At 35.0% G+C, this 11,481-nt stretch overlaps 1 protein-coding gene across 2 annotated transcripts; it reads right to left on the bottom strand.

Annotated features, from left to right (window-relative positions):
- Positions 1 to 733: 733 nt before the first annotated feature.
- Positions 734 to 2,645, bottom strand: LOC306873518 (lectin-like). 2 transcript variants are annotated; one of them, XM_079422860.1, is made up of 6 exons: positions 2,485 to 2,645; positions 2,335 to 2,410; positions 1,593 to 1,735; positions 1,373 to 1,513; positions 1,089 to 1,203; positions 734 to 960 (listed from the first exon to the last, which is right to left on the bottom strand). In XM_079422860.1, the coding sequence occupies exons 1-6, from the start codon at positions 2,485 to 2,487 to the stop codon at positions 857 to 859; spliced, it is 582 nt and encodes a 193-aa protein (XP_079278986.1). In that variant the 5' UTR covers positions 2,488 to 2,645; the 3' UTR covers positions 734 to 856. The 2 variants fall into 2 exon arrangements, with proteins under 2 accessions (XP_079278986.1, XP_079278987.1); XM_079422861.1 differs by having other exon boundaries at positions 1,593 to 1,723; positions 2,485 to 2,527.
- Between the last annotated feature and the right edge of the window lie 8,836 nt (positions 2,646 to 11,481).

The raw sequence follows: 11,481 nt of genomic DNA, 5'->3' as shown, positions 1-11,481 counted from the left end.
CACTATAACCAGTAATGCTCCGTGACGCTTTTGTTGGTTGCAGTTCCTGTGCTAACTGTAATTTGTTGCACAGCAGTCTGTACTTATAAGTGTTTTGTCATCTTCAGGGTCCTCCAAGAGCCTTTCTACCATTAAACATCTTAGTTTTTCATTTTCAGTTATTAGTAAATGTAATACCATTGTTGGACAGCGCATTTGTAAGCGGTTTTTCCGTTAACTTTCAGAAAATGTTGAAGTTAGGACAGCTGTGGGGTTGTCCTAAAGTTAAGACAGTTTTTAGGATTTTTTGTCAAGTTAGGATCTTTCTATAATACCCTCTTCCTATCTGTAGTTAAAATAGGATAATGCACTTAGGAAATGCTGTTCTGTAATAGCTTTTGTCCTAAATGTGGTCCTTACTGAAATTACCATGGTTACCAAACAGTTAAGATAAGATTTTAAAGCTAGGATCTTTCCGTAATACGCCCCCTGATCTCCAAAATATTTACAAACACTTCAAAATAAAGATTCTTTATTGGCATCAATGGATCTATGAAGAACCTTGAACATCCATGGAACCTTTCAAATACAGAAAAGGTTATATTTTTACGTTCTTCAAAATTTTTCATTTAGGAACATTTCACTGAAAGGTTCTTCTAGGCATCACTGCAAAAACACCCTTTTGGAACCTTTATTTTTATAGTCAGTCATAATGAGACAAACAATTAAGAAAATAAAATCAACTGATACTTTTGATTGCAAATCTTCTTTATTAGTATTTTAAGGCTATTTGAATAATTGTTTTTAATAAGTTTTTTATTGATGCAGAGAAAATCATTTTATTCAAAAAGTTTTATGGGACGATACCCAGATAAAACTACTCCATCTCCTCAGAGCCTGGTTTCAAGATAGCATTTTCTTTGAAGGCACATATGTAGTTTTTCTTGACAAAACAAGAGTCGTCATTCCATTTGCCATCCTCTGAAAATGAGGGACAGTGAAATGAAGAGATTATACCTTCTCCAGTGTGTTTTACCAAATATTCCTCACAGCATCTCTGGAATAAATCATTAGTCAAAACATATACTATAACCCATTAGTGTTCTTACCTTTCCAGTTCATCTCCACACATTCCTCTGTTGTAGTGTATATATTGTTGGGTTCACCAGATGCCCAACTGTCAAAATCCCAGCTGGATCCATCAAACCATAAAAATTTACCAGACTGAGAGAATGAGGAGATTTTAAAGAAGAAAAAAAAGAAAGACAAAAAAAGTTGTTAGTGAGAAACTATAGTGCGTGCATGTCATAGAAAACCAGGAAATAACATCAAATCAGTAATAACTCTTTGCTCTCCCTATTTGTAAATGCCTGCACATTTCGGTCTTTTTTACCTTCAAATATTCAAAAGCTCCAAGCCAGATGCGTGACGTATTTGTTGTGAGTTTTTCCACAATGCAGAACAAGTTATCATTATGCTCTTTACTATGCACCGACACCAGGTGTGCACCAGGGGCTTTCTTCCTACAGCTGAACTGGATATGAACAAGGAAGAACGTTTAATGACTACACATTACATTGATTTTTTTCACATTGCATTGACAAAAAACCTACCTCGGCCTCAGTGAAGTTGAGAGATTCGTTGAAGTATTTGACACAGACTCTGCCCAATTTGTACCAGTCAGTGAAGCCGTCCACATTACACGGTTTATGCATAGAACACTGCGCATTGACATTTGTACGGCCTGCAACAAACCCTAAATGAATTTTATAAATTTATTTTATTTAGTCATTTAGCAGACACTTTTATCCAAAGCGACTTACAAATGAGGACATAAGAAGCAATCAAAACCAACAAAAGAGCAACAACGTGCAAGTGCTATTACAAGTCTTGGTTAGCCTAACGCAGTACAGATAATTATTATTATTATTTCTAATTTAATTTTTTTTTTTCAAATAAAAAGACATAGATAAAAATAAAATTAGAATAGAGAGTGCTAGAATTAGAGGGTCAAGTAAAGATGGAACAGATGAGTTTTTAGCCGTTTCTTGAAGATGGGTAAGGATTTGGATTTATTGGCATAAATATGATATGTGGGTAGTATTTCTTTCCTGTTTAAAAGATAAACTTTTAATTTATCACTCTGTTAATCTACTAATACTGCCAATGTATATTCAAAGCAAGTCATCTCAACAAGTACTTTATAAACCATATGCACAAACTATATGATCACTTGCTTTTTGTTTAACAACACATGGTTTACCTTTAATATCAGGGGCTCATTAAGAAATGTGTGTGAAGTAATGGATAAAATTATGATTATATAAATATATTTTCGTATGAATTAAACATTACCTCTCTCCATTCTTAAGAAGTTTCCACTCCCAAAAATGAGAGTCATCAACAGAACTCTTATAGATCCTGATTTGACCTGTAAAAGAAGTGGAATATGATTAATAACCACAAATTTTATATATACATAGCTTATAGGATACAAAGACTTGCCATTGCAGTTTATCAGCTTCTGTCGTCTATCTGTCCTCACAATAATCTTGCATCTGTTTCACCTTATTTTATACCTTTCCATTCGATTTCACAACTCCTCCTCTTCTCTCAGTCTTGCTGTCTTAAGGGTGTGCACCAGTGTGTTTTTTCATACAGCTGAACTGGATATGAAACAGAATGAACATTTAATGAGAAAGTAATTTAAGGAATAATAGAATTAAAATCTCTTTAATATGTAACAGTCTTTAAAAATAAAGAAAAACAGTGCTCTGACATACCTCAGCGTCAGTGAAGTTGAGAGGCTCGTTGAAGTATTTGACACAGTGACTGCCCACTTTGTACCAATCAGTGAAGCCATGCTTATTACATGACTGAGGCATAGGACACTGACCAATGACGTTTACATGATCAGCAACAAACCCTAAATGACAGAATCACATATTTAAGCTATAAGAATTTCATAAATATGATATGTGGATATATTTCTTGCCCATATGAAAGCATTTGTAATATATCACGCTGTTAATCTGATATCCACTCAAAGCAGGTCATCTTTTACTGCAGTAAGTATAACATAATCACAAATTTTGGACACTTTATTGGTCAGGTGTATTCTGTCAACAATATCTGCATTTTCTGGTAATTATCAGGGGTACATTAAGGAATAATGGGTAGAATTATGAAATTACTAAATAGATATATTGTAATGTGAATTAAAAGTTACCTCTCTCCATTTTTAAGAAGTTTCCACTCCCAAAAAGGTAAGTCATCAACAGAACGCTAATAGATCCTGATTTGGCCTGTGAAAGAAGGAACGTAATCAGTGGAATAACCACATAACCTATATATAGACAGAAGAAGACTTATCATTGCAGTTTTTCCACTTTTGCCATCTACAGGTACATCTCAAAAAATTTGAATATCGTGGAAAAAGGTCAATACTTTTTGTCACTCGATTCAGAAACTGAAACCCATATATTATATAGATTCATTACACATAGAGTGAAATATTGTAAGCCTTTATTTCTTGAAATTTTGATGATTATGGCTTACAGATAATGAAAAGTATGCTCATTTCTTTGCATTCAATACTTGGTTGGGCCTCCTTTTGCATGAATTACTGCATCAATGTGGCGTGGCATGGAGGTAATCAGCCTGTGGCACTGCTCAGGTATAATGGAAGCCCAGGTTGCTTTGATAGCGACCTTCAGGTCATCTGCATTGTTGCGTCTGGTGTCTCATCTTCCTCTTGACAAGACCCCATAGGTCAGGCGAGTTTGCTGGCCAGTCAAGCACAGTAACACCATGGTCATTGAACCAGCTTTAAGTAAGTAAGCTTTTGGTACCTTTGGCAGTGTGGGCAGATGCCAAGTCCTGCTGGAAAATGAAATCAGCATCTCCATAAAGCTTGTCAGCAGAAGGAAGCATGAAGTGCTCTAAAATTTCCTGGTAGATGGCTGCGTTGACTGTGAACTTCAGAAAACACAGTGGACCAACACCAGCAGATGACATGGCAGCCCAAATCATCACTGACTGTGGAAACTTCACACTGGACTTCAAGCAACATGGACTGTGTGCCTCTCCACTCTTCCTCCAGACTCTGGGACCTTGATTTCCAAATGAAATGCAAAATTTACTTTCATCTGAAAAGAGGACTTTGGACCACTGAGAAACAGTCCAGTTTTTTTCTCCACAGCCCAGGTAAGATGCTTCTGACGTTGTCTCTGGTTCAGAAGTGGCTTGGTAGCCCTTTTCCTGAAGACATCTGAGCGTGGTGACTCTTGATGCACTGACTCCAGCTTCAGTCCACTCCTTGTGAAACTCTCCCAAGTGTTTGAATCAGCTTTGCTTGACAGTATTCTCAAGCTTGCAGTCATCCCTGTTGCTTGTGCACCTTTTCCTACCCAAATTCTTCCTTCCAGTCAACTTTGCATTTAATATGCTTTGATACAGCACTCTGTGAACAGCCACACCTTTCAGTAATGACCCTCTGTGACTTACCCTGTTTGTGGAGGGCGTCAATATCCGTCTTCTGGATAATTGCCAAGTCAGCAGTCTTCTCCATTATTGTGGTTTCAAAGAGCAAGAGATACCCAGAATTTATACTGTAGGGATGGTCATTAACCCATGAGAACCCGGACCAATTTCTCCTTATAGGAAAATTATGGGGCATATAAAACAAACCAAATGGACCACTTATAACATGTTTCTGTAGTTGTTTTTGAAATACAACCCCTCCTTGTGAAAGATCTGTAATGTTACATATATGACACATTGCGCGTTTATGATAAATTTTTCATGTTACATATGTTACATTGGGCGTTTATTTCTCAATTGAAAAAAAATTATTTTATAATTTTTTTTGCTGCATAATATTTTTTTTTTCTGTTTATTTGCTTTTCCACAACATATATTAAAATGATTAATTTTCTGGGAAGATAAAACAAAACCTTTTTCAGAAGTAATACAGTTTTTTGTATTTTCTTTTCCACAACATATTTCAAAACCACATAACTGTGACCATTAAGTTTTACAACAACTCTTTTGTAACATATCAAAATTCTACCTTTTCAGGTATATGGTTTAACCAGAAGTTTATATTTATTTATTTATTTATTTTTTCACTCAAAATGTGCGAACTGAATAAAAATAAATAACTACCTCACACTGGAGGTCAACATGTTAACCGTGGACGTAGATTTGTTAAAATATGCTTTGAAATGAGCAGCAGAAAATATATAACACTAAAATAACTTAATCAGCTAAATTAATTGAGCAGCTCATTACCATTTTTCTTAAAGGGATAGTTCACCCAAAAATGAAAATTTGATGTTTATCTGCTTACCGCAAGGGCATCCAAGATGTAGGTGACTTTGTTTCTTCAGTAGAACACAAATGAAGATTTTGAACTTAAACCGTTGCAGTCTGTCAGTCATATAATTGCAGTCAATGGGTCTCACGGCTTTGAGAGAAAAAAACAACATACACAGACAAAACCAAATTAAACCCTGTGGCTCCTGACGATATCCGTGCGGCAGATCAGAGGTAAAAAAAGATATAAATACTGTTCAGTTTCTTGCACAGCTCGATCGTTTCGTGTCTTTAGACCTCAATGTATCGTCATGTTTTTTATTTCTCTCTCAAAGCCATGAGATCCATTGACTGCAATTATATGACTGACAGACTGCAATGGTTTGAGTTAAAAATCTTTGTTTGTGTTCTACTGAAGAAACAAAGTCACCTACATCTTGGATGCCATTGGGGTAAGCAGATACACATCAAATTTTCATTTTTGGGTGAACTATCCCTTTAATGTGACAAATACGTCACACCAAAATTCCAACTACTTTTATAAGGTTAATAGCCCGATGTGACATATATGTTACCACAATATCTTTGTAACTTGCTTTATATCAATTTGTTCAAGAAATGTATTAAAATCAGGTTAAGATTAATCTAGGATATGTTATTAGAATTGTTGCATGGGTTGAAACATACCTTTAGTAACAAAAACAAGCATTTAAAAAATTGCTGATACTGCAACATGTGCTAACCAGACAGGACACCATTTTGGAAATGTTGCTATGGCAACAAAAATGCACACATTGTCACATGACTGAACCTGGGTGTTCATTATATGTCACTTAGGGACTCCCTGAGTTGAAAGTGAGGGATAATGCTTTAAAAAGACCTTTCCAGATAATCACCAGTGTTTGTGACATCCGCGTCACCGTGGGTTCTTATGGGTTCATTGAAACTCAAATGTAAATATTCTAATATTTTGAGAACCTGGTCTTTGACTTTCATGAGCTATAAACTCTAATCATCAAAATTAAAACAAAAAAACTTTTGAAATGTTTTACTTTACATGTAATGAATCTAAAATATATTAATGTTTCACTTTTTGAAATAAGTTACAAGAATAAATGAACTTTCACGATATTCAATTTTTTTTACATGTACCTGTATCTCTCAGGATCTATCTAACCTAATTTTCCATCTGTTTTCACAACTCCTCCTCCTCTCTCACTCATCCTTATCTTTCAGGGTGTGTATGTGTCTTCATCAAACAGGAGAGTATTTTTCATTTAGTGTCTGAAATACATGTTATAGTTTTTACTGTTATAGTTGTAACTTTGTTTAGTGCTCTTATGAATGTTTATAACATGATTTTGTGAACATTTAACTGCTATACTGAATGACATAGCATAGTCTTCATGGCGCTATAGTGTTTGCGTATTTCATTATGTAAACTACTTGTTCTATAGATCTGTGTAGTGTTAAATACTGTTTTATTTTGACAGCGTTGATAACATTTCTGACAGATAATATCATGATATTTTTGCTTTTCCCTTGCCGCATGTTGTATCCTGTCAGCAATAACCTGTCCATGGGCTTTTTGGATTACTGTCAGTTTGAGTGCCATCAGTGTTGCCAGATATTGCTACTAAAAAAAAAAAAATAAACAATTAAAAAATATATATATTTTGTAAATAAGATAAAGGTATCACTGACCCCAAACTACAACTTCCTACTTAACTTTCTAAAGTGTCAGATTAAGTGGAAAAGACAAGTATAAAAACGCTTATAATAGCTGGGTCTGGCAACGAGTGCCCGAGTCCTCACTCACAAATCTCTCAAAGAGACTTGTTTACTTAATCAGCACCTCGCAATGATCATTTTCATACCACAGACGCTAAAATTGTCATTATACATGTCATGCAGACATTCATATGAGGAGTTTAACAGCAAATTAGTCATTCAGAGAACAATTATTTTTGAACATGAGACATTTACTGAGGCCTTAGCTGGCTACTGGCCTGGTTGGTCAGACTTTATTCACTTCATGAATTATAGGTGTTAGGTTTAATTCAAAAGCAATTTTGGGCAAATTCATAATGATTCACTTTGGTTAGTAACTAAATTGTATTAGTTTTAAATAAAATACATTTAAATATTTCAATGCTTTCTCTAATATGTCTTGAAAGAAAACTATTCAGGATTGTCTATTGCACAAAAATAATTCAAAGGAACATTAAATGTATGTACAGTTGAAGTCACCATTGCAGGATCTGCAAAATGTTAATTTTAAAATGATTATTTAATGTATTTAGTTTTTAGTAGGCCTACAGCTATTTTAAAATAAACTTTTTATATAGGCTAATAGATTTTTACATACAGACCACAAGACTAAATAATAACTGAAATTACACAAAAATCGAGTTCAAAAGATTACATGCTTGATTCTTAATTCTTAAAACTGATTCTTAATACTGTGAGCTGTCATGATCAAAAACTGCAAAAATTCACTGATTCCATAATTCCATAAAACCAACCCTAAATTACGGAATTTCTAAGTTATCACGACTTACTTTTCTCGTTATCTCGACATAACGAAAGTTGTTGATCTCAACGTAAAAACCGTTTTCTCATGACGTAATTGTAGCTATCGTGAGAAAATCAGGGTCGCTATATTGTCTTCGACGATAAAGTTGCAGACCCGACAGCCTCCTTCTCAAGTGTTGAACCCTTGTGTGTAAGTCGTCAATCACTGACAGACACAGAGCTATTTCAGTTTGAGTGAGTCCCTGATCAAAGTAAAAGCGAATACGATCATCCATGATGCTGCGATGATGCTGCTTCTATAGCATTTTCTCATGCCGAATACACAGAGAAAATTAAGTCGTGATAACGACAAAACAACTTTCGTAATGTCGAGATCACGAGAAAATTAAGTCGTTATCACGAGAAAACAAGACAGAAAAATTATAATAATGCATGGCCGCTTAGAACTTCCGTACTAAATAGTCCTGAATAAGACTTTTGAGTAATCAGTCTTGTAGGCTAGAATATTTACTTTACAATTATGTGAAAATCATTCTGCTTATTCATAGAAAACAATATATTGATTAAAATTAGTCAAATTAGACATGTTTTGTGAACAAAAGCCTATATGCGAGGGAGTGGTAATGGCCTTGAATATTAAGTGATTTTCATCTGAGAGACAAAGGGCCCTCCCCTAAAGGCTGCTAACGGCCCATCAGTGTGACTGTGACTGAGGCAGGCAAGACAGTGTGAGGAGATTGAACATTTTTTTTCTTTTAAATAATTTGTATTTTATTTACAACACAGTATAATCAAAACATACATAATGAAGGTCAATAAATAATGAGTCATTCCTGCAACAGATTCTGTTCAACAAGTGAAACAAGTACCTGATATTTACTTATTTAAGTGTTTCTGCTTATTTCCATGGATTCAAGAAGAAAAAAAAACAATCAGTAGTCAAGGATCTTGTTTTACCATAGAATATCAGTGTAGTTGAACATCTGATGTTGGTACAGCGCTCTCAGAGAAAAACAGTTTGAAGAAAGTCATCAGGGGTGTATTCCAGAAAGCACGGTTAATTTACCTTCAGCTAAACCCTGAACTTTGGGTTGATTAACCCCAAACCTTGCGTACTCGAGGTATGTGGTTCCAAAATCGCGTCCGGGAGTAAGTTCATTCAACCCAGAGTATGTTCCTGGTTAAGACTCAAGGCATTCTCAACAGAGCGACGAATCGATGAGTCACCATGGAAACGGACACTAAGAAAAAGCGCACCATGCTGTTTCTTCCTTCTTCTTTTATTCAATGGTCGTTTACATGCTTAGTGCATATCGCCACCTAATTGATGGTTGTGTAATCATTTTTTCCCCCCCGTTTAATCTTCAGTCCTTGAGAATATGACTTATATTTTTAGTTTGATGCTAATTATATATTAAGTCATATCAGATATGTATTTTTATTATAGAAATACATTATAGAAAATGCCAATCCATGTGTGAGATGATAATATAAAATGTAATAAGTATATATAATATAATAAATTAAACATTACCTTGTCATAGTGTTTTATAATTTATACAGATAACTGTTATATATACCAATAAAATAAATAAAATAACCATATTAGAATAATATATTACCTTATTTATTACTGATATTAACGCTATACATATTGTATATTTTTACGATACAAATCGTTGCAAAGCAGCTCTACAGGTATTTAAGTTTCCACAATATACTTATATATTGCAGAACCTTAATATATTTAACTTATGGCAAAATTTGGTAATTCTGTATGTTGTCTGAGCGTTGGCATCCTCTGAGGTCCTCTGAGGGGTTGGCATTATCTTTTCTCAGGTGTTCGGTCATCTCAGATCATTTAAGGGTTGGATCCAGACTGAAGCTTCTGTAATTCCTAGTTAACATGGGATGTTAATCATGTGGCAGAAACAGAGAAACAAATAGAGACATAATTAGCATAGCTGCAGTTCCATCTAAGCAAAAATGATTTGTTCAACCCAAGCTAAAGAATAATAATAATGTACATTTGATCAGATATAACTGCAGTACAAGATTATAAGATGCATTATGTGAATGCTTGGCTAAAGATATATATAGATGTGTATATATATATATATATATATATATATATATATATATATATATATATATATATATATATATATATATATATATATATATATATATATATATAAGGCTATATTATATAATGTAATATTATAGAATGTTGTGCACTATCTGTCAGGCCCACTGAAGGCTGCTCAGTGTCACGCGTGCACTGATAGCACTGAAGTGAACTAACCCTGAACATAACCTGCTCTGGAGCAGGTTATCTTTAGAGAGCAAGTTACTATGGTTACTTACATACCCTAAAAGTAACCTCCGGTTTTGGAACCGAAAGCTGAGGTTATCCGCTCGCTTATCCTCAAACTTACCCGGGTATGTCACATAACCTGCTTTCTGGAATACACCCCAGGGGCTCGTTCTTCGTACGTTGCTTAAAACATCCGAGATCAAATGAGACATCCGAGATGATTTCATCGTGCTAATCATGATCCGGCTAATTGGGTTCTTCGAACACACCTGTTGTTGATGATTAGTATCGCTGGATTTAGTTATCTGAGATAACTGCGCGTTCATGCGCTGGTTTAAAAGGGGATATGTATCGATAGTAGAAACACTGATCAGCAACGCTGTTATTGGTTGCCCACAATGGCCAAAGAGCGCGCCCACTTTTTCTCTGCGGCAGAACAAGAACTCTTGATGGAGGGCTATGGGGAGTTCCAAAATTTAATAAAAACGACAGGGAACACCTCAAAGGCTGCAAAAGCCAGGAGAGAGGGCTGGCAAAAAGTTGCAGACAAATTAAATGCGTAAGTAGTGATTGTGTTAGAGGTTTTCAATCAGTTATTACAGTATATGTACATTAAACATTTTCATACTTTAATCTTTCATATTAGAGCCTCCACAGGACCCACTAGAAATTGGGAACAAGTAAAGGTGAAATACAAGAATATTCTACAAAATGGTAATTAACTACATATGTTGTTCTTAGTCTTTTTTTGTTTTTGTTTTAAACGACTGTGAAATGATGTGCTTGTTTATATCAGCAACTAGAAAAAAGGCAGAGCAAAAAAAAACAGGCGGTGGTCCTGCACCCTGAGTTAAATGTGAACCGACCCAATGTTCAGGGCATCCCTGGGAGCAGCTCTTCCTTAGACCCACAGCCAGGAAGCAGTAGCAGCAACACCTTCATTACTGGTAAAGAGGTTTTTAATTCACTTTGTATAGGCTACTGTAAAATAATTGGTAGCTACCTTGCATTTGGTGTAATCCAAATGTCAGCTACACTCTTCAACTGGTAAATCTTGAGTAGTGCTGAATTGCATTGACATGAAAGGAAGGCAGTTAAACCTACTTTGAGTAAATGGGGGGGGGACTAAAAAGTTTCTATGTTTCTTTTCCTGTGTACCTCATTGTAATGAATTTTTATTTCTTTCTCTATTTCTGTGCAGTTTTACATAAAACACACACACTTTTACCTGTTCCCATGCAAGTGGTGGCTGAAGCATGTGCAGTAAGTGGACTTGTCCTTTTTTTTTGTTTTTCTCAATAGTGAAATCAATATCAATAGTGGAGACACCGTAT

This window comes from Barbus barbus (assembly GCF_936440315.1).
Source record: "Barbus barbus genome assembly, chromosome: 8".
In the NCBI taxonomy this organism is placed as follows: domain Eukaryota; kingdom Metazoa; phylum Chordata; class Actinopteri; order Cypriniformes; family Cyprinidae; genus Barbus; species Barbus barbus.
The sequence above is the reverse complement of the archived record's forward strand: the minus strand, read 5'-3'. Positions and strand labels throughout refer to the sequence as shown.